Below are 24557 nucleotides of genomic sequence, written 5' to 3'. Positions count from 1 at the left end.
GGAAGATGTATGAAATACGTGTGTTCAAGCTTCGGTCAGTAATCATGAGTGACATTACGCCCTGAAACATGTCAATATCTAAACATAATGCTCTACATTTGCTTTTTCTGATACTGGGACACTAATTTTACACACACACACACACACACACACACACACCATGTGTGTATATGGACGATATTGTTATTTAGTCTACACTATCATTTTGTATTATTTGCAATCAGAAATTTTTGGGTTTCTGAATATTAATGAGTTAAGCCAGGGTATGCTAATTGGCGACTCGATTTTCCAAGAGGAGTTTACAACGCTTTGTGGTTTCTCGTTAACGTGACAAGCTGCGGCTTATGAAGTTTGAGAGAAAAGAGACGCTGGTGAGGGAACGGCTGTTTATAGCTGCTATAAGGAAAGGAAGAAAATACAGTAATAAGAAAGCAAAAAACTACAGAAAGAAAGAAAGAAAAAGAAAATTACAGTAATAAAAGAGGCAAAAAATAAAAAACAAAAAGAAAAAAAAACAAGAAAGAAAGAAAGAAAGTACGTAAATGGCAGAAACGATTGCAAAACAAATAGAAAAAAGAACAAAATAAAAGAAAAGAAAAGAAAATGTAGAAAAGTGAAAACAAAAAAGGAAAGAAAGAAAGATATTAATAACAAAATAAATAGAAATTGATAACCAAAACGATTCAACAAAAAGCACTGAACAAAAAAAAACATTAATAAAAGAGAAAAAAAAAAGAATACGAATCTAAAATTTGGCTCTGAGCAGGAAAGTGGTGAGAAGGAAAAATGGAAAAAAAAAAAAAAAAGGCAGTAGGAAGCAAGAAAAGAAATTTACAAAAAGAAAGAAAACAAAGCAAAAAAGAAAGTTCACATTACTATTAGCAGGGTACATCATTCTGCCAATGATCTGATGTTGACCAATCAGAAACGATCACCTGATCTCCAATATACACCAGACTGAACACCTGAGCAGCCTGACACACACACACACACACACACACACACACGCACACACACACATGCACACACACAGCGTGCTGATTAATTAGATTTTCCAAGTAGTAGATTTTCTTACACCACCGCGCTGTTGAATTCTGGATTGTGATTGGTCAGAAGGTGTTGATTAATTTTCTATAACAGCAGCTCTGACAGTAGTGAAGCTGCAAATCACAGATTTATATTAATAATGTGCTCGTTCTGATACGTTATCGTTTCTATAGCAACAGCTCATTCATGAGACGTTTATTTAACATTTATGGAAGGAGTCTCCAGCGTCAGCGCTCTGTAACAAGCAGAGGGAAAGCTGTAACTGTAAGTTGTCCGACATCTTCGGGACAGAGGAGTTGATTACGCTTTGTGGTTTCTCGTTAACATCTCAAACTGTTACACAACATTAACAATAAACAGTTAAAAAAGTATGATGTGTCGTTGTTAATGAATACAGGATTGTAATTATTGGCAGATGGCTGTGGTGTAAGAGGAATAAAACACGGGGACATGCTGTTATAGGATAATAATCAACTTCACAGTGTTGAAAGTAACTCCGCTTCATCACAACACTGATTATTTTCCTGTAACAGCAGGATGCAGAGTTTACTGGTTCTCGTGCGTTAAATCAAGTTCCTTGTTCCTTTTTAAAATTTCTGTTTGGTTCCATTTTTTCCAACTTAATTACTGTGACTTTCTGAAAGAATACAGCTTTATAACGTACACTGTGAATGAAAAGAATTTATTTTAAATGCATTAAAACTATTATGTTTGGAATAACTCCAATAAATAATTGTGCTTTCAATTTGAATTTTTGAATATTTAACACAAGCACATGCTTCACACACACACACACACACACACACACACACACACACACATACGCAGCTGCATTTCCTCTACTAGTCTATGTAAATTCTGATAAAGATTGCACTTCATAGTATCCTCTTAGGAAGGCTCTTAAGTGTATGTGTGTGTGTGTGTGTGTGTGTGTGTGTGTGTGTAGCTCTTTAAATGTTTTATCATGCAGCACAATAGATCAGCTGGAAAAAAAAAAGCATCTATACAGATTTTTTTAATTGCCTGCCATTACACACACACACACACACACACACACACACACACACACACACACACACTTCCATCCACTTATGCAAAATCGACCCTTCTGGATATTTTCCCTTAAAAGCGAGCATGTTGATATACACATCTGAGTGTGTGGATAAAAGAGTCTTTGCTTCTTTAAATGCTTAGATTATCTCCATGTGATTCCCCCTCACCACACACACACACACACACACACACACACACACACACACAGTCGCCTAGCAACACACTTATGGCACACTCACAGCAAGACGAGAGCGCCATTATGGGACGGAAATTATGGAGCAGAAATGTCAGGTATAGGCTGAAGAGTTCTCTGTGCTGAAAAAATGTAACATGAAGAAATGAAAAAGGGTAGAGGGGTGACGACGAGAGGAAGAAAATGTCTGTGTGTGTGTGTGTGTGTGTGTGTGTGTGTGTGTGTTTGGAGGTAGTACACTGCAAAGGAAGGAAGAAGGAAAGGAAGAAAATACAGTAATAAGAAAGCAAAAAACTATAGAAAGAAAGAAAGAAAGAAAGAAAGAAAGAAAAGGAAAAGAAAATTACAGTAATAAAAAAGCACAAAAAATGAAAAACAGAAAAATCAGACAGAAAAAGAAAAAAAAAGAAAAACTATTGAAAAGAAAGAAAAAAGAAAGAAAGAAACAAACAAAGAAAGAAAGTACATAAATCACAGTAACAAGATACGAATGCAAAAGAAATAGAAAAGAAAGGGAAATGTAGAAAAGTAAAAACATAAAAGGAAAGAAAGAAAGAAAGAAACAAAGAAAGATATTAATAACAAAATAAATAGAAATTGATAACCAAAACAATTCAACAAAAAGCACTGAACAAAAAAAATTAATAAAAGAGAGAAAAAAAAAGAATACAAATCTAAAATTTGGCTCAGAGCAGGAAAGTGGTGAGAAGGAAGAATGAAACAAGTAGGAGGTAGGAAGCAAGAAAAGAAATTTACAGAAAGAAAGAAAAGGAAGAAAAGAAAGTTCACATTACTATTAGCAGGGTACATCATTCTGTCGATGATGTGACGTTGACCAATCAGAAGCGATCACCTGACCTCCAATAAACACCAGACTGAAAACCTGAGCAGACTGACACGCACACACACACACACACACACACACGCACACACACACACGCACACACAGCGCGCTGATTAATTATTGATGCCTGACACTCTTCTCTGACAAAGACTGGCCTTTAGCACACGCCATCTCTATGCATAATACATGCTAAAGAAGAAACTCTGTGATGTGTGACGGACTAAATCAACACGGACGCCTCGCCTCTGACAGGCCTCTGTTTAAGCAGGACTTATGGGTTAGCAAAGAAAGGACATGGATTTGGTCTTTTTAACAACTCACAAGGGACAAAACAAACAAGAACTCAAATTCCCGGGAACGTGGCAGAGGTTTGATCCGGTGACGACTCAATAACAAAACAAAAACCAAGCCTTTGGCTAACATTTCTACTATGAGTTGTGGAGTTCTCACGACTGAGCTACAGTAGCATTACACATAAAAAAGGGTCACTTGGCATCTTTGTTTTCGATTAACATTTTAATTTTCTCTGTAGGCCACATAATCTGCCTTCAATGCCAGCGACTCCGGTCCCCACCTGAAACCGCCAATACCAGTTTAACCAATCAGATCTCAGTTCAAAAACCTCTAATACCAGTTTAACCACTCAGAGTGCAGTTCAAAAACCTCTAATACCAGTTTAACCAATCAGACTTCAGTTAAAAACCTCTAATACCAGTTTAACCAATCACATCGAAGTTCAAAAACCTCTAATACCAGTTTAACCAATCAGATCTCAGTTCAAAAACCTCTAATACCAGTTTAACCAATCAGAGTGCAGTTCAAAAACCTCTAATACCAGTTTGACCAATCAGATCTCAGTTCAAAAACCTCTAATACCAGTTTAACCACTCAGAGTGCAGTTCAAAAACCTCTAATACCAGTTTAACCAATCAGACTTCAGTTAAAAACCTCTAATACCAGTTTAACCAATCACATCGAAGTTCAAAAACCTCTAATACCAGTTTAACCAATCAGATCTCAGTTCAAAAACCTCTAATACCAGTTTAACCAATCAGAGTGCAGTTCAAAAACCTCTAATACCAGTTTAACCAATCAGACCGCAGTTCAAAAACCTCTAATGCCAGTTTAACCAATCAGACTGCAGTTCAAATACCTCTTATACCAGTTTAACCAATCAGATCTCAGTTCAAAAACCTCTAATACAAGTTTAACCAATCACATCAAAGGTCAAAAACCTCTAATACCAGTTTAACCAATCAGACCGCAGTTCAAAAACCTCTAATACCAGTTTAACCAATCAGATCTCAGTTCAAAAACCTCTAATACCAGTTTAACCAATCACATCGAAGTTCAAAAACCTCTAATACCAGTTTAACCAATCAGATCTCAGTTCAAAAACCTCTAATACAAGTTTAACCAATCAGAGTGCAGTTCAAATACCTCTTATACCAGTTTAACCAATCAGATCTCAGTTCAAAAACCTCTAATACAAGTTTAACCAATCACATCAAAGGTCAAAAACCTCTAATACCAGTTTAACCAATCAGAGTGCAGTTCAAAAACCTCTAATACCAGTTTAACCAATCAGACCGCAGTTCAAAAACCTCTAATACCAGTTTGACCAATCAGATCTCAGTTCAAAAACCTCTAATACCAGTTTAACCACTCAGAGTGCAGTTCAAAAACCTCTAATACCAGTTTAACCAATCAGACTTCAGTTAAAAACCTCTAATACCAGTTTAACCAATCACATCGAAGTTCAAAAACCTCTAATACCAGTTTAACCAATCAGATCTCAGTTCAAAAACCTCTAATACCAGTTTAACCAATCAGAGTGCAGTTCAAAAACCTCTAATACCAGTTTGACCAATCAGATCTCAGTTCAAAAACCTCTAATACAAGTTTAACCAATCAGATCTCAGTTCAAAAACCTCTAATACCAGTTTAACCAATCAGAGTGCAGTTCAAAAACCTCTAATACAAGTTTAAGCAACCGGACCATAGTTCCCACCTACTGTAATTTTAAAAATGAAGATTACTGCTCAATTTCTAAAAGGATTTACAACTTTGCTATTTGTACTTGTGTATAATGTCAAAAAAACCAAAAACAAATTAATTTAAATTCCCATCCCATATCAATAATTGATCATATTTAAGTCAAATCAGTAATATCATAGAGACTTTAGCAAAGGCTAAAGTAATACATGTAGTTTTTTTAAACTATTCAGTACTACAATTACATTAATAATCTTTAATAATAATTTATTTATTATACAGCATTTTAAAATTTGGTCTAAAATCTCAAAGTTCTTTACATAAAAGGTTAGAAATTAAACAAAGAACAAAACAATGCACAGCCATAAACAATATTTACGAGGATAAAAGAAATGAAAAATAACAGATTAAAAAAAAAATTGTGCTACGGAAAATAAATCAATACTGTCAATTTATTAATGATTTCAGTTATTTATTTTTCCTGTTAAGGGAGAAACACCTTTATCATCTTTATCAGTCATCACTGTAACTCTCCAACACATCCACTATCCACTACCTTGAGTCTCGTATCTTAAAAAAGCTGCTGTAACCACGTGCTCATGCCTTCTGCATCCTATTAGCTCTAAAGGGATTTCGGGGATTTAAGACTATTATTACTTCAGCAGAGAAGGAAAGTAGAGTGAAAATAAAGAGTGAGAGTCCAATATAACTAACGTTAGACCACACAGAAAATGTTACCAGCTGCGTTAACCAAGAAATGTTTGGTTTGACCCAAACTAAAATATTATACTGGTGAGTCACATGACATATATTACAGAATATATTACAGATCTTTTTTTCTCTTCACTAGATGTACTACAGGATAGTTAGGATAGCTAGTTATAATCAATGTAATTTACATTTTGAAATGTTGCCCCTGTTAAAAAGCACTGAAAGCAGAAGGTTATATGCTTGCCTTAGCTTTCAAGAGCTGTCTCTATCATACGGACACAAACACATACACAAAAAAGCACCAAATACACATTTAGCTAAAGGTTTAGATGATATAGTAGCTCAAGTGAATTCAATGCACAAATTTCAAAACATTCAAGCTGAGTTCCCAAAAGGTATACAGTTTACAAAGAGTGGAAAAGTCCAAAAACGTAGCTTTTAATTGAAGTTGCTTTAGTTGTAGCACAAACAGGAAAGAATTTGAAAGGAAAGAGTTTTAAACAAAAAGATCCATTTTATGGAAAAAGGTGGAATTTATGTGCAGCAGGGAAAACAGTAGAGAAAACAGCAATGATGAACCATAAATCTAAATCCTGATAGTCACCATAGAAGATATGTACAGAATCTACAGAAGCTAAATCTAGAGATGGAAGACAGGAAAAGAAAAGGATGAGTGAACAAATTTTTTTTTACTTGTTTCTGGTGAAGCCATGGTTGAAACAATGACCGGAGGACCAGTACGGCGACTCATCTTATTGTTCGGGTTAAGGGCCTGAGACTGGACACTGGTAGGCATGACCGTATTCTCCACAGCAGCAGCCCCCTTTCTCAAGAGCTGGGGACTGGGGTGAGAGCCTGGTGTTTGAGGCATATGAGGTAGACTAGGTGCTCTCTTCATCAGCTCTATAGGTGTGTAGGTGCCAGAGAAAGCTTTGGGTACTAGACCAGAGGTACCCAAAATCCCTGACTGCTGTGGCTGAGGGTGGCTTGACATCGGCAGACCAGTATGAGAGTTGTACATCGTTAGCGGCCGTGTCTGCATCGAGGAAGTGCTATATGTCCCAGGATTGGCCGAAAGACTGCCAAGAGAACGCACCCCAGGATAGCCTGTGGTGTCTAACAGATGTTGAGAAGGTGCACTGCTTGGTCTGCGGTTGGTAAACTCGCCTATCCTTGGAGACATGGTCTGCAGGGTGTTTAAGGGCTGCTGCAAGAGGTGGGAGTCCACGGCCAAACCTTGAGGCTGCGTGTAGAGATCGTTACGGTGACTGAAGCTGTTGGAGCGGCCACGTATTGTTGGCACTCCAGTGCCTCCTGTCTTGCAGTTAAGCACCACCCTGGATAGCACCCGGGCCTGGCCAAGGTTTGGAGCCATGGAACGAATATCGTGCTCTTCCATCATGGACAGCATGGCAGTGGAGTCAAACCCTTGCTGCAACAGAAGGTTTATGGTGCTTTCAGATAGACCCTCAGTACGCAGATACGTTAGGAAAGTCGGATCCACAGCCCTCTTTGGGTCCATGGTAACAGCTGCTGATGGGTGGTGGGTTGTGATCCCAGCTGTGAGCTGAGCTGGCGTAGCAGCCACCATAGCTGCGCCGGCATCATAAGCAGGATCATAGGGCGACCTTTGAGCAGGTACAGTACCATAAGCAGACATTCCTCGAGGTACACTTCCATCCACAACAGAAGTGGGTGCAGGATCCATCATGATACAGGTGGAGGGAGGGTGGTCAAGATGAATGCCGTTGATTTCGCTGTAACCAGAATGGCCGGCCAGAGAGGCCTGATCGGCCGCAATACCGAAATAGGAAGGAGAGCCGGCCCTACTGCGGATACGCTGACTATCTGGGAAGGCTAGAGACTCCCTGTAGAAACGGCTCAGCTCATGAGCCGTAGGAGGGGGAGGTGGAGGAGGAGGAGGAGGCGGCGGTGGAGGGGGAGGTGGAGCGGGGCCAGGTGTAGGTGCACGAGTAGGAGCCCTAGTTTGCCCTTGATCCCAGGCAGATCTAACCCCTCCTGCACCCAGCCCATAATGCGAGCCTGATCTGCTAAGAAGCTGGTGGCTTCCTCTATAAAATCCCTGCAGATCTTCAGGTGGCTGAGCAGATAAGGCAGTGTCAAACGGGTAGTAATCAGGAGGAGGAACAGTGCCCCTCACAGCCATGGCTTCCTCCAGGTGGTTGCTAGATTCAGCTACAGGATCTCTCTTCATGGAAAGATAAGCATACCTTTCAAGGTCACAGTAGTTGTACAGTTTCTCCTGGCAGCCAAAAAAAAAACCTTGTTCTGGCTCTATTTCAGGGTATAGCAAGGAGCAGGGTGGCAGAAGAGGATCAAAACAAAGTTTACCGTCACTCCCAAAGGAGACAGAATTCCTTCGCGACGCAATGTTGACAGAATTGTCAGGAGTAGTGCTATCCCAACAACCCTCAATCGATCTTAACTCGATCTTGCCAAGACGAAGACTAAAGCAGCACTACACGATTCTTGAACAGGGGAGAAAACAAAAGAAGGAGTGAGGTGTGGAAAAAAGGAGTAAGGGTTTCCATTTCACCTCTCAGGTTTCAGGTACAAAAAAAAAAGATGAGGTATATAGGGATCATTTCACCTGATCTACGGGAGGCATTTTTCCCCTCCCTGCGGGCAATGCTATCATGTAGCCACATATTGCCAGGTAGCCCCTAAATTATTCAGACCTGGAAACATAAGTATGAGAGGGAGGGGAGGACAAGCAAAATGGGACAAGACATAACACAAAGGCACAAGCACAAGACACACACCCACACACAAAAAAATAAAACCACACACCTTATGAGAGTGGCCTCTATTCCAGTAAGGAACACATACAGTAGAAGTTGCATCTATATTTTGAATACTGGACTACAACAGCTGAGAATGAAGATAAGAGAGGAGGGGTCACGCTAATCCAGTGGGCTTTTTATCCTTTCCTGTGGCAAGGCCATTTTACAAACCCTCACCATTGCCATGAGGGATTAGTCAAAATAAAACCTGCTTAATTCCACTGGCCCCTGTGGCTTTACTTGAACTAGAGAGAAAATAACATCAATGCCTCATGCTACATGTGGTCTCTTGCACCTACATTAGTCTGATATCTAATGATGCCCAGTAAAGACTAGCAGCCTACATCCGGCAGTAAGCAGTCAGTCAGGTCATGACATTCATGCCATACAGTTTCTAAGAAGCCAATCCGAGAGCTGGTGCTAATCCAAAGGGCATTTGTGCAACCCCTTTGTTTCTGCACAAGTGGACATTTGATATCTCCTTCCTATTGTTTAGCTCATGGCATAGGCAATCAAGATATGATATGAGAAACAATAAACTATACTTCATGGAAACAACAATGAATAATAAATAATCATGTCTTCTCAGAACTTTAAATATAGCATGCCACGATATGCAAAAAAAAAAAAAGACAACTCAAAGCAGCATTCAAAATAAAAGACTTTAACTAACTCTGGACTTCAGACAAAAACATCTTACTACGCAGATTAACCAAATACTTTAAAAACCTGAATGTACAGTATGTCACGGAAGGGATGGGCAATGAAAGATATTTCTGGTACACAATATGTTTCAAGATAGATACATACAGGTTTGTTAATAAACTGCTAACAAAATAAATGATAAATTTATATTAAAAAAAACCCTTATAAACCTGTTAAAAATCTGTTATTTTTATTTTTTATACAAAAATATATATTATATATAGTACTGTGCAAAAGTCTTGGGCACATGTAACGAAATGCTGTAGAGCAAAGATGCCTTCAAAAATAATGAAATTAAATGTTTCTACTTTTAAAAAAATACTATAAAGAGCAGTAAACAGTCATAAATGAAAGAAAGTCAATATTTGATGTGACGATCCTTCACTTTAAAATAAAAACAGTATCTGAGGTGCAGTGTGTGCAGTTTTATAAGGAAATGAGCTGGAAGTGTTACTGAGCATCTTGCAGAAGCAGCCACAGTTCTTCTGGAGACTTTGACTGTCGACTCGCTTCTTATTTCTGCAGCGAAACCCAGCAGCCTTCATTATGTTTTTATCTGAAAAGTGTCTCTTATGGAATCTGCTGCTTTCTTTACTGACATACAAACATTTTTCTGTAACATTTCATTTTGTGCTGGAAAACTAATGTTTGGATCTAAAATATTTTTGTACTGAATCAATAATGTAGAAGTCAGAAAATAAACATCTATAACAAAGTTTGTACTAAAAAAAGGGTGTGTAAGGCTTTTGCACAGTACTGTATTATTTACAAAAAATCAAATAATACTAAAAACACACTGTGCATTTTTGCATACCGTTGACTGATTTCAGTTTCTCCCATTCATGTCCAGACAGACTTTTTTTCTGACAGCATGTAGACTAACTGATCACGTGATATTGCCGAATGGCACACGTGAGCATTTTGTGAGGTGTTAGGTGACTGTGTGTAGTGAGTGAGTGAGTAAGTAAGTACAAGTTGTAGGATTTTTTCCTTTTCTGGTTTCTATGATTAGCACTTGGTTAGCAGTTTCTATTTGTCTCCTGGGCTATCAGCCCTGACACAAAATCATCTAAACAAAACTGAAAATGCTAACCAAGTGCTAATCATCTTCTAAATCTTCTAAGAATTTCTGGTTCCCAAGACGCTGAATCTAATGAGAGCTTTTCTATGTAACAGTCCTAAATGTTCCTACTGCATTAAATGCTGCAACTATTTAACGGATAAAGATAAATGTTTCCCTAATGTTAAATGTTGTCTAACTGGAAACTCTACACTTATTACATCATGTTCTTAGAACATGGGAGGAAATGTATTTTTGTAACTTGTTGAATACAGGACTTAATGTTCCTCAGTAGCGTTCTGTGTCAGCTGGAGAAATCATTTGGAGGTTTTATATAAGTGATAAGAGACGAATGAGAGGAAAGAGAAAGCCTGTACTGTGCTTTAAATAGCGACTAAGATGGGTGTGTGACTAATTGGAGTGGCGAACACACTGAGTGGGCCTCTTAAAAAAAAAGAAAAAAAAAAAAAAAGAAAAAGAAAGAAAAAAAGAACCACATAAAGACTCAGCAGGATGCCACAGAGAGATCTGGCCTGCAGGTCAGCACTCACTGCTTGTTATTTTCCGTCCTTGTGCCGTCTTTCTTCTCTCAGCTTCTGTTATTGGTCAGTCACAGAGGTCAGCCCTGACACACTGAGCAAGCGAAGCCTAATGACACAACGTTCTGGTTTAGGTATAAGACAGAACTCTTTAAAGAACAAGAGATGAGAACGAATAGCAATAACCTGAACACTGAGTCTGTTTCAAAAGAAAAGGCCAAAATCTAGACAAGATGAAAAACTCATGGTAAACGGAGAGGAAATTCGGTTCGAGTATCCAGCTGCGTTTCTCACAGATGTAGCCCGTGCTTTACGAGGTTGGATCTGCCAGTGTCTGGCCTTTCTGCTCTCATCACGCCATGCTGTTTGTCAGCTGTAAAATGCCATTAATTACGGTGTTGCATTTCTCCCCGGCAACCGGAGACAATAACTGTTTTAATAAGCTCCGGCACGGACCATCACTCAGCCTCGCATCGCCTGGAAATATTAATAACACGCTTCAGGTTCATCTCGACTAGACGCACAGACACAGAGAAAACAAAGAGCAGGAACACAGGAATGCAAATTCTCCTTCACACACACACACACACACACACACACATACACACACACACACACACTAACCCATCTGCTTAGATACCAAACACACACACACATACAGAGAGAGAGAGAGTGAGAGAGAGAGAGAGAGAGAGAGAGAGAGAGAGTGAGAGAGAGAGAGAGAGAGAGAAATCAGACAGACAAATTGGATACATGCTCTATGTAGATAGAAAAGACAGATTCACTGACAGAGAGACTGACAAAGTCAAAGACAGACAGATGGAAAGTTAGACAGGCAGAGACACAGACAGATACATCTATAGACAGAAGGAAAGATAAACAGACCCGAGAGGTAACTCAATAGACAGACTGATAAAGCAACAGACAGATGGATAGACAAAACAGTCAGATAGACAGATAAAGTCAGACAGCTAGACGAAACAGCAGACAGATAGCAGATCAATAGACAGACACACTGACAGACAGAAAGACAGACAGGTGGATAGAAGGAACGAGACAGAATGACAGATGTATAAATCAGACAGACAAATGCACAGTTAGATAGACAGACAGAGACAGTATAAAAAACAGATGAATGTAAAGACAGACAGATTAAATATATAGATGCAAAAATCAGACAGACAGATAACTAGAGAAAAACGGACAGATGGACAGACAAAACAGACAGACAGTAGGATAAAAGACATATATACTTCATATAAAGACATATATATATACTATATCTATCTATCTATCTATCTCTCTCTCTCTCTCTCTCTCTCTATATATATATATATATATATATGTATATATATAATGTTACAGAAAAATGTTTGTATGTCAGTAAAGAAAGCAGCAGGTTACATAAGAGACACTTTTCAGATAAAAACATAATGAAGGCTGCTGGGTTTATTACTGTTTACTGCTCTTTATAGTACTTTTTTTTAACGTAGAAACATTTAATTTCATTATTTTTGAAGGCATCTTTGCTCTACAGCATTTCTTTGCATGTAGACTTTTGCACAGAACTGTGTGTGCGTATATATATATATATATATAGAGCAGATGCATAAATCAGAGAGGTTAGTATATAAGAGCATAATTCACAGTCAGATGCATAGATAGACAGACAGACCGATTAAAGAACGCACAGACAGCCAGAGCGAACAACAGACAAACACAGTTGGAAAGGCAGACAGACAGATAAACAGTTGTATAGACAGAGACAAAGAGACAGACAAATAAATAGATTATTCAGACCCACAAATAGACATATGCACAGACAGTTGGACAGACAGACGAACAGACGGACGGATAGATAGATAGATAGATAGATAGATAGACAGACAGAGAGACAGATAGATGGAGAGACAGACAGACAGATAGATGGAGAGACAGACAGGCAAATGGACAGACAGATAGATAGAGAGACAGAGACAGACAGATGGAGAGACCGACAGGCAGAAAGACAGACACACAGACAGACGGTTCGTTAAAAAGAACAGACACAGATGATTCTTGGACGTGTCCTAATATGGAGTGTTCACTTGGACGTGTGTGCATTTGGACAGCGACCCTGCCGGAGCTCTAATTACTCTGAGGGAACAGCAGTGTGAAGTTTCAGAGCCTGGAGCTCGCAGGCTGCAGTGTGCAGGACAGACGAGGACCGACCGAGTGGAAAACAATACTGGCACTACCGCTGCCGAGTGATGAATTGGGCCACCTTTCTAGGGCACAGGATGCTTCTGGCACTACTTGGCAAGCAGAACTGCTAGGGGACTAGGAGACGGGGGAGACGGGGACGAGGACGGGGGAGACGGGGGGATGATTTATGCACTCTCGACTGAAGAACTGTCGGGCAATTAAACTTTCATAGGATTTAGTAAATTAACTTGGAAAACTTGGAAATCATAGTCAATTACAGTGAGCGTACAGTATATTAAAAAGTTTTAACAAGCCTCTGGGCTTTTTTTTTTTACAAGATAACAAGAGTCCTGGGAGAGAGAGAGAGCGAGCGAGTGAGAGCGAGAGAGAGAGTGAGAGAGTGAGACACGTGTTCCCAATTCCAAGCTCATAAGCTCCAGCACAGGCTCTCTGCTGTCTAAAATAAGGAATTATCAGTTTAAAAAAAGGAAAAGGGGGAAGTGTTTCTCAGAGAACAGTTTTAAAATAGCTAACAATGAGCTCCATCAGCAACAAAAAATGCTAACACAACTAAACTGTGACTTTTAAATGTCCAGTCGGTGTGTGTCAATATTAAAATTTCTATATCAGGATAAGTCGGAAACATTTTATCACAGTTTACGATATTATCACAATATTATAGCAACATTGTAGTAATTTCACTGCATTTGCTTGTTAGCTTCTCAGTGAACACTGCATTCACGCTAGCAAACAACAAACAGCCTGTTGTGTATTCGTCTGAACTCTGAAGTAGGAAGTCAGAACTTGGAGTTACATCATTTTTTAGCTCGAAAGCGTGAAAAAACATGGACGTCTGCATGAAAGTGCGTGCTGTTTTCAACAAGCTAGCCAGCTAACATTATTGAGCATGAATTTATGATGAGTTTACTTTCTCAAAACAGTGAACAGTGTTATAGATTTAACCAAATAATGAGTCTATGTTGATTTGATTTAAAGGAAACACTGTTATAAACTCAGTTACAGTAGTGAAGTGGTGTTTAGTTTAGGTCTGAGCGGCCATGAGTAGGAATTCCAAGTTGAGGGGGTGTTTTCTTTGTTTTTTTTTAGTTGGAAATGGGAAATTCCAAGTTACAGGTTTTAGTCGAGTGCAGCATGAGTTCGTAATGTGGAGCCGAGATTTTGCCAACTGCGACATGACAAGTGAAAAGCGACGTATCCAAAGAACTGGCTCCTGTAACATTCCTCAGATCATTTCTCTCCTCTCACATCATGAGCTCCTCCTTCTGTTTAGTTTCCATTCAGCAAGAACGGTTTTCAGATTTTGTCTCAAAAAATCTGTAGAAAAGAGTCACTTTCGAATACGCACCCATATGCAAATGTGCAGTGTAATGGTGCACTGATAAAAATTTTATTAAATAAATACGAACAGAATTTTTATGCATAGATTTGTGTTTTATTTGCCCGTCCTTTCAGTTCTCCTTGTGTGAGGTGTGAGTGCCGTTCTCAGGCCAGTGAACCAGACTGAACACACAGATGGAAGAACAGACGGCCGGGACAGAGGCGCCATGCTGCTGGGAGAGAACCAGGACATGGAAGAGGATGAAGACGGAGTGGAGGCGGAGATACAGAGGAGAAGTGGAGGGAGAAAGAGTAAAGTAAATGGGTGGATTATTAAAAAAAACTCACGCAAGACACCTTTGTTAAATTCCTCTCTTATGAACGAACAACTTATCAAGGCTTATGATGTTATCATGATATCGAATTTTTACAGATCTTTAGGACATTATTCATCAGGTGGAGCTGCAGTTGGTCCACTCCACATACCGTAAACAGATTAAAAAATGTGTGTTAGCGTTGATACGGTGAAGTTTTCTTAAAGTAAAGTGATATTTATTCAACATTTATGGAAATGCCATCGGGGGGGATGTCGCAGAAGGGGGCGTGGCCAGACGTATATATCATGCATGTCATGTACATGAGATGTTGGTACAGTGGAAAAAAATACCAGACGTTGGTTAGAAGTTGGCTGTAGCTGCAAACGCTAGCATTTAGTGTTTACGTTTTTTTAATTTTGTTTTGTTTTTTGGTAATAACCAGTTAATAAGTTAGAAATGCTGCAAAACTGAAGTGGAGACTGTTAATGAATGTAACAAGTTATTAGTCGTAAACAAGTTCATTATAAAATGTAAATAAAATTATATAAACTACGCATGCATCATGTACTCATGTGTGGAACAGCAGAGGAGATGCTTATTAAATTCCTGTATATTGAAGTCTCCCTGATAAACAACACAGTGTTTCAGTTTCTTAATTTAAAGTTTCTGTTCATCGTTTGAGAACGAAGATATTCACAGCTTTATCTGTTCGGCAGCACGGACAAGAGATACCAGATACGTGAAAGAATGATGTTTTTGTTGCTCTGCTATGAAGCCAGACAGCAGATTATTAAGGTTCTTATAGGATACAAAATAGGCAAACAAGGAAACACATACACTATACGGCCAAAAGTTTGTGGACACCTGACCAAAACATTCATACACCATGTGCTTGTTGAACATCTCATCCCAGATTTATTCCCCCTGTGTTTGCTGTTGTAATGAGCTCCACTCTTCTGGGAAGCTTTCCACTAGATGTTGGAGCGTGGCTGTGGGGATTTGTGTTCATTCAGCTACAAGAGCATTAGTGAGGTCAGGCGCTGATGTTGGGATGTCGAGGAGGTCTGGGGTTCAGTCGGTGTTCCAGTTCATCCCAAAGGTGTTCAGTGGGGTTGAGGTCAGGGCTCTGTGCAGGACACTCGAGTTCTTCCACTCCAACCTTCACACACCATGTCTTCATGGAGCTCGCTTTGTGCACAGGGGGACTGTCATGCTGGAACAGGTTTGAGCCTCTTAGTTCCAGTGAAGGGAAACTGTAATGCTACAGAATACAAAGACATTCTATACAACTGTGTGCTTCAGACTTTGTGGCACCAGTTTGGGGAAGAAACACATATGAGTGTGATGGTCAGGTGTCTGCAAACCTTCGCCCATAAAGTGTACTACAAAATACAACACAATTTATTTTGGTCAATCTTAAAGCTGCAGACACCACGTTTTCCGAGAGACATTTAAATCACCCGACTTGATAGACATCACGATAGCTTGAATTTTTCAGCAATTCCTGATACTATCGTCAGTCGTTCCTTACCGAGTCTCCAGTGTCAGAGCTTTGTAACAGTCAGAGGTAACGCTGGAAAAGGAAAGGGAAGAGGAGTTGACGCTTCATGCTTTCTCCTAAACCTGACAAGCTGCTTTTTTTCCCTCTTACAAAAACGGAAGTGAGAACAGGAACTAACTTATTTCACGAATGATCCACAACATTAAATGTAACTATAAATGTATAAAAAGGTGTTGTTCTTTATTAAATAAACAGTTGTAATCGTTGGTAAGTGATGACCTGATACTGTTGAGGACAGAATGTGAAAAATCAATTTATCATCATAAATTATCATCATAATATTACAAAATACTACAAGAAGTGGATAGTGGCTTCATTTCTGCCAGTCAGGAGTTTTCTTCTGAATTAAAATCACCAACAAAAATCTAAAATCTTCATCTCAGCATTACTGTTAGCATGACTTAACCACTTAATCAATATTTTCGCCAGAACGAAGCTGTGTTTGACACAAGATACACCAGGAAGCGTATCATCAGCATTGAGTCTGAACTGTTCTCTTCCCTCCAGCTGCCTCAATAAACTTAACTACCAGCTCACAACAACATCTCTCCATTATGCGGGATCCATATTAGTCGGCGTGATGATTTAATCATCTGTCGTGTAGCCGAAGGGTTTCCAACACTAGCACATTTGAACACTAATTGTGACTTAATTCTTATTCGTTGCACGATGGAGCATGTTTTTTTTCAAGTCAACATCTCAAGAGAGAGAAGAATTATCTTGTGATTAAAATTTCAGAAGCTTGGAAAAACTTTTTGAAACTGGAGAAAACACAAGGTGCACACAGCACACACAAACACAGCAGGCTTTACAAGTCATGATCAGATATCGAGAATTAAAACACTTGCTCATTTTGTTGTGTATCTGAGCTGTAAAAATAGCCAGAATACACACCTCTTTCTTCTAAATACTCAATCAGAGAGTGTCAAGGGCACGAGAAGAGAGAAAGCAAAGGCCAACAGAGTTGTTCGTTAAGAAGTTCTAAAAAGCGGAAGAGCAACGTCACAGTTTTGGATAAATTTTCTCCACAAAGCCTGATGATTCTCCTTACTCCTTCTTCCACGCTGTCAATCATTGCTCCACTACCTCCCACACACTGCTCACCTCACTGACAGCTCAAGGACACTCACGAACAACCTCTTCACATGCTTCTGTCACTTTTGGGCGTGTTACAATATTTCTAAGGGCAATAATACCACTTTACTGCTGCTCAGGACTAAGTCATGTCTCAGTGCACTCTACTGAAATGTTGTACATATTTATTACGCACTACTCATACTACTACTACATCTAATTTAATTGTAAAGACTTTTAAAATCGTAACGCTACTTTGTACTGCTGCTTCATCTGCTTTTTATACACTCCTATGTCTATAGTGGACTGCTCAGACACTACAACTGCACACAGCTACTGTTGATTTTACTACCTTGTGCACTCTCGTTATCACACTGTGACTGTGTTATTCCAGCGTTTACAGTCAGGATCTGCACTTTACTGATATACTGTCTCTGCACATGTACCATGCATACTAATATATTCTGCATATTCTGTATATATACTGCATTTTTAAATAATCTCTTTCCCCCTCTTTCCTCTCTCCTCCCCCCTTTATCTTCTGACGTACACTATACGGCCAAAAGTTTGTGGACACCTGACCATAACATTCATACACCATGTGCTTGTTGAACATCTCATTCCAGATTTATTCCCCGTGTGTTTGCTGTTATAATAAGCTCCACTCTTCTGGGAAGCTTTCCACTAGATGTTGGAGCGTGGCTGTGGGGATTTGTGTTCATTCAGCTACAAGAGCATTAGTGAGGTCAGGCGCTGATGTTGGGATGTCGAGGAGGTCTGGGGTTCAGTCGGTGTTCCAGTTCATCCCAAAGGTGTTCAGTGGTGTTGAGGTCAGGGCTCTGTGCAGGACACTCGAGTTCTTCCACTCCAACCTTCACACACCATGTCTTCATGGAGCTCGCTTTGTGCACAGGGGCATTGTCATGCTAGAACAGGTTTGAGTCTCTTAGTTCCAGTGAAGGGAAACTGTAATGCTACAGCACACAGAGACATTCTACACAACTGTGTGCTTCAGATTTTGTGGCAACCGTTTGGAGAAGAAACACATATGGGTGTGATGGTCAAGCGTCTGCAAACTTTTGGCCATATAGTGTATATATACACTGTATATATATATTTTTTGTATTGCCATTGACATTTTGTGCACATGACAAATAAACTTGAAACTAATAATCACAGCTTTCAAACTCCACACGTCTCAGTTTAGAATTGTGTAAAGGCTTTTGTGCGTCTGCACAATATGATTAGTCAAATTATTCTCTATATTTATGTGATAAAACCAGACAATTTTAAGACTTTGGTAAAAGGACTGTTTTGGAAAATTGCAATTTTTTAATATTGTTTAACATTGCTGTTATAGATTATCATCTATTATTAAAAAAAAGAAATTACATGCTGGATATTATATGCAATAAGCTATACATTTTGTTGTGTTGACTGCGTTAGAGCCGGAACATGACTCATGGTCTGATCCGCTATGATTTATTTGAAAAATGCATTTCCTTCCTTCTTAACTACATCTCGTTTTTCCACTGTTCCACTAAGGTGGGTGATATTAAGGGTGTATATCTCAAGTTTCATGACGATACGATGTAATATCGATTCTTTTAGCCAGTGATTCGATATTTCTTCCGATACCTCAAAGACTGCCACGATGCGATTTCGATTTGATCGATTCAGGGGCCTGCGATCGATATTAAACGTCATGTCTATTTCACACAATCAGTAACATTTCTATTAATTCACAGATGCAATCAAAATATATTTTGAAAATTTTATTGAGCTTTTTTCCTCACTATGAAATGCTACATATTTCGTGTAAGTAAGGACCCGAGATGAACTTAAACTTTGACAGACGTCACGTCCAGGACGTGGCTGGAATTAAAGTGTCCTAAATAAAGGTCCATCTTAAAAATTATACATACATCGATGTTTACGCATTGCATCGATACATCGGATCGTTGGTTACTTGAACGATACATCGATCAATATTGATATATCATACTGCAATACTCGAACATTTTTTTTTTTTTTACAATACATGATATGTATCATGATATATAGGTTTGCTAACAGACTAACAGCTATAGAGTACTGACACAAGTAGAACTCGTCTCCAAAGATGTTGACATCTTCTTGTTACTACAAATAAAATATAGAATTTAAAATGTACTTCAAAATAACAGGGAGGAAGCTACTGAAGAAAAACTATTTCAGACATCTGACCTTGTTGTGACCTTGACCCTGTTTGGATCAGTTTCCAAAAATCTGATCAGTTCATGCGCTGGGTATGAAGATCATTCCCTAGAATTCCTACAGACATTTAACCACTTGTTCATGTGATATCGCTGTAGTGAGAATCACGGACGTGGGAACTGACAGAAATCATAAAGCCGGGATAAAAACTGTGAAAAACAATGTTTCTCATCTACCAAAACAAAGTAATTACCACATGAAAAGAAGAAAAAATGTTAACCTTTTTTAAATTTTACAAATGTAAAGATTCAGTGTAATCTAATCTAATCTAATCTATCTAATCACATGCTCCCAGTCAGTTTGTAATTGTGACGATACCTGTGATATCTCAGAAAAGTGTATTGTGATATTATTTATCGCAATACTGATATTATACTGTCATATCGTCGAGCCCTATTTTCCCCTCTGCCAAGCATAAAACCCTTTGTTTTTGCATAAAAAAGAGAATAGAAATCCCCTAAACATGTGCAAATGTGTATTCTTCTTATAAGTTACAACACACACACACACACAACTACAGATGGCTTTGTCTTTAAGTCTTTACCAAATGTGTGTCCACAGTGCAGCAGTATGGCAGGACGCCTGTGTGTGTCTCTGGTCCAGCAACCTGCACCGCTGAGGTCCATCTGCCATCCTGCACGCTGGCCAAAACTCTACTGCAGGTGAAGCTGAGAAATCCTGCCAAACTCTCATCTCTCTCCCATCAGAACCCGTGTCTTTAAATCCCTACCATAAAGACGAGCAAGACTCACGCTGGGCTTCTGAGAAACATCTTACAAACATGATCATAGAAAGCTTGCCAGGGACTCGAAGCAAAAATCCCAGTACAAAAGGAACACAGTGTGTTATCTCACAAACCATCAAGGAGGAAAATGTAGGAATAAAAGAGGCACATAAGTGCCAACACTGCTAACAAGAACATTCTAGCAGGCAGAGAGAGAGCGAGAGAGAGAGAGAGAGAGAGAGAGAGCGCGAGAGAGGGAGGAAAAAAAACCCAAAAACTAAAATTTACCACAAACACGGTTTTTCCTCAATCAATCCAAACTACACATTCGATGTATGGATGTGAATATCAACTTCTATCTAACGCTAGTTTGCTAACTCAGTAACAAAACCTGACATTATGACATCGGCTAACAACAGTTTCATTTTGAATGATTGTTTTGTAGCTGGCTGCTACTTCGTGAGACAAAAATAAACCTGGCGTAATATAAAAATGAACACCATACTAGGCTAATTTGTTAGCTAGCATTAACCAGCTAATTCAGGCAAATGAAATGGATGTTAGTGAACTAGCCAGCGCTAGCTTTTTCAATCGTTGCTTTGTTTTGCTGCTCACTGCTCTTTTCTGAATGAATGTTGTCTTTTCAAGATCTGCGCCAAATAACAGCAACAAAAAGATGAAACAATTTTCCCTCTAATTTTTTTCTTGCTGGGAAAACCTTTTTCTATTGGTTTATAGAAATAAGTAATTTTTCTGCATGGGAGCATCATCAGCTTAGAGAGAACAACGCTTAGCAATTGCAATTAGCAATGAAGCTATGAGGTAAAATCTACTTAGACATAAGCAGACCAAAGAGACCAAAGCCCCGCCCCACTTGTTTTCTATTGGCTCTGACCAAGGCTTGTGAAAGTCACCTGAGGACACAGTAGAAATCAGCTAGCTAGCTTTGGAGAGAAAACACTAACAACTCATATTTGTTTATCAACAGTGAAGCACAGACTTTTATTTTCATGTTTTATCTGAAAGTAGCGTTTACAGAAATTACAAACGATCTAAGGATGCGTTTGACTTATCTCTGAAGTGGAAAGTTGGAAGCTTTCAACGTCATTTTCAACCTACGAAGTCACAGACACCTCCATGTTCATCTTTTTGTTAGCAACAAGCTAGCCAGTGTCCTGTGATAACACAGGTCAGTGTTATAGATTTAACAAGCGAACATGACCGTGTGTTGATGGATCTAAAGCTAATACTTGTTTATACAGTATAACTCATCTAAAGGTCATTAGTGCTACTGTGTGTACTGCTGATGTTGTGAGCGGCCATGTTGATTTAACGTCACTTGTTGAACTCGGAGTCGAGGAGACCGTCCCGAGTTTATGAGTAGAAACTCAGAGTTGTTTTGTTCTAGTCAGTGGTCCAAGTTGCTAGATTTAGTCGAACGCATCATCATGTTGGAGTATTAGCACTGGACTGATATTGGAACGGATTTACATCTAATTATTCGCATGTGTTTCTCCACCGTGTGAGGAAAATAAAATGATTTTTAAAAACATGTTGATTTGCTTTGTTACTTGTTCCAGATTTGCAGCTTTGACTCGCTCTGTGTGACACCAAAGAAACGTCGAATAGACAGAATGTGCTCTGATTCAATCAGGGGCGGAGTTTCATAAAAGACCCCCAAAAAGCTCCACCCACAAAGCAGCTACGCAAATCAAAGGACATTGAATCGTCTTTGCGAAACCGGGCTTTATATGGAAAGAAAAGATGCGTCCTTACCCTCGCAGATTCTGTCCAGTCGCTGCCTTTTTACTTTGTGTTTGTCGGTCAGAGCCATGGTGGCGTAGAGACCCTCCTCTTCCTCTTCGTCTTCCTCTCTTTCGTTTTCTCTCTCTTTCCTTCCTCCTGTTAAATCCTCCTGTCCTCTTGGGTCTATGGGTGAACAGGGACGCAGATCAGGCTCTGGTTACAGCGCCGTGCGCCCGGACCGGGCCAGAACCCCACACAGCACCTACAACATAACGCACACACACGCGCACACACACACACACACACACACACACACACACACACACACCATAAGAGTCACATTTAGAGTAACATTTTTTCTCCAGATCTGCGTCAAGCATCTGCAAGAAAACAGTGAGGCAAAACCGTGGTGTGATGCTAATTAATAATAATAATAATAATAATGATAATAATAATAATAAGGAGATCCTCCATTTCTTTAACAGATCAAAGAGACCATAGCCCCGCCCACTTGTTTTCTATTGGATCACAGGACTGCAGTTCATGAACTCAAGAGTTCCAAGTTCAACTCAATAAAGTCAGCATGAAGCGAAGTAAATTGCAAGGCGTAAACGATAACAGGAATTAACCTGCTTCATGGACGTTCCACAACATTACACGTAACTATAAATGGATAAAAAGCATGTTGTATTTTAATAAATAAAAAACTGTGATCATTGGCAGACTGCTGTGGTGTAAGAGGAATAAAACGCTTCCCAATGTGATCTTACAGGAAAATAATCAACTCCTGGATGGAAACTCTTCGAAGGTGATTGTTTTCCTATTACAGCATGATTTATTCCGTACTAAATGATTTAAATCTTCATTAAGAGGATTAAAAATATACATTTTAAAATATATTATAAAATCGGCTTAAATGTCTTTTATCTTATTTTTTTATGTAAAATAAAAAAATGTTTATTTGGTCTGGTATTCAAGGTAACTACGACACGCCATCATCATCGCATCATCACATCATCCACCGCATTTAGCCTGAGTGTATTATTTATGATTATAATCTTGGCTCTCTCTGTGTGTGTGTGTGTGTGTGTGTGTGTGTGTTTAAAATATAGCTGTACTGACATGTTATGTCCAGCAGAGGGACAAGAGTTCCACTCAGAGAACCACATTTATCTCACACACACACACACACACACACACACACACAAGATTCAAGCATATAATAACAATCATAAATGTGTGTAAAAATATTCTTCTGTCCATCTGTCCGTCTTTCTCTATCCATCTATCTCTGAATCTATCTGAAACTGTGAACGGAGGAAGGAGTTTAGAAGTCTGCGATCCTGACGAAAGCGCACACACACACACACACACACACACACACTTTCTCTCTCAGTGTGTCACTCTCACTCTCACAGCCTCATCAATCTCGATGTGTAACCCCACAGTGCTGAAATCTCCTGATCCAGAGGAACCCACGCTTCACACTGAGGAATGTTCTGCGCTACTCTACTGCTGACTGTGTGTGTGTGTGTGTGTGTGTGTGTGTGTGTGTGTGTGTGTGTATCTGAAAGAGAAGTTTCAGGACTTGACTAAACTCACGCGCTGCAGGAGAGGAAACTAAGTCGGCTGTGTTCCATTTCCAGCGTCGGCTGGTGTGTGTTTGATTCCCCTCGCTGCATTTTACATATCGGTTCTGTTAGCTCTAACAAATTTAAAATAATTCAAGAAGAGTTACTCAAGAAGAGTAATTGTAGAATAAAACAAGAGTTTCGATTTCTAAAACAGAATGTACCATTCTGCAACAAAGCAAGACTTAAATTTCCACAATCGAGTAGAAGTAAGAATTCTACAGTAGAGCAGAATGTAGAAATATGTAATATACATGTTTATAATTCTACAAAACCAACGTTTAAAATGCTACAATAAAAAGGTTTCACAGTTTACCATAAGCATTTCAGTTCGACTAGCAGAGTGTAGAATTCCACAATACCAACGTTTAAAATTCTACAATAAAACATTTAGAATTAAAACAAAAATTCTAAAAAAAAAAGGTTTAGATTCTAGAAAAAAAATTTGAATTCGATCACATAAAAGTTTAAAATTCTACCATAAAACATTTAGAATTAAAAAAAGTTTAGAATTCCACCAAATAAAAGTTTAGAATTTAACCACATCAAAGTTTAGAATTCTACCACATCAAAGTTTAGAATTCTACCACATCAAAGTTTAGAATTCTACCACATCAAAGTTTAGAATTCTGCAAATAAAAGTTTAGAATTTCACCACATAGAAGTTTAAAATTCTACCAAAATTCTACCATAAAACATTTACAATTTTAAAAAAATGTTTAGAATTCCACCAAATAAAAGTTTAGAATTCCACCAAATAAAAGTTTAGAATTTA

At 38.9% G+C, this 24557-nt stretch overlaps 1 protein-coding gene across 10 annotated transcripts in view; it reads right to left on the bottom strand.

The window, feature by feature from the left end:
* The window catches only part of LOC113527250 (C-terminal-binding protein 2), a 105195-nt gene that overhangs the window by 23954 nt on the left and 56684 nt on the right, over positions 1-24557 (bottom strand). For 4 of the 10 annotated variants that reach the window (XM_034309376.2, XM_034309377.2, XM_034309375.2 and 1 more), the window contains one exon: positions 22182-22413. In XM_034309376.2, coding sequence (XP_034165267.1) covers positions 22182-22239 — 58 coding nt within the window. In that variant the 5' untranslated portion in view covers positions 22240-22413. Of the gene's footprint in view, positions 1-3087; positions 3157-6536; positions 9479-22181; positions 22414-23753; positions 23864-24557 lie in introns of those variants that run through there. The other 6 variants (XM_053238637.1, XM_034309373.2, XM_053238635.1 and 3 more) reach the window with 6 other exon arrangements.

This window comes from Pangasianodon hypophthalmus, chromosome 12 (genome assembly GCF_027358585.1).
Source record: "Pangasianodon hypophthalmus isolate fPanHyp1 chromosome 12, fPanHyp1.pri, whole genome shotgun sequence".
Classification (NCBI taxonomy): domain Eukaryota; kingdom Metazoa; phylum Chordata; class Actinopteri; order Siluriformes; family Pangasiidae; genus Pangasianodon; species Pangasianodon hypophthalmus.
The sequence above is the reverse complement of the archived record's forward strand: the minus strand, read 5'-3'. Positions and strand labels throughout refer to the sequence as shown.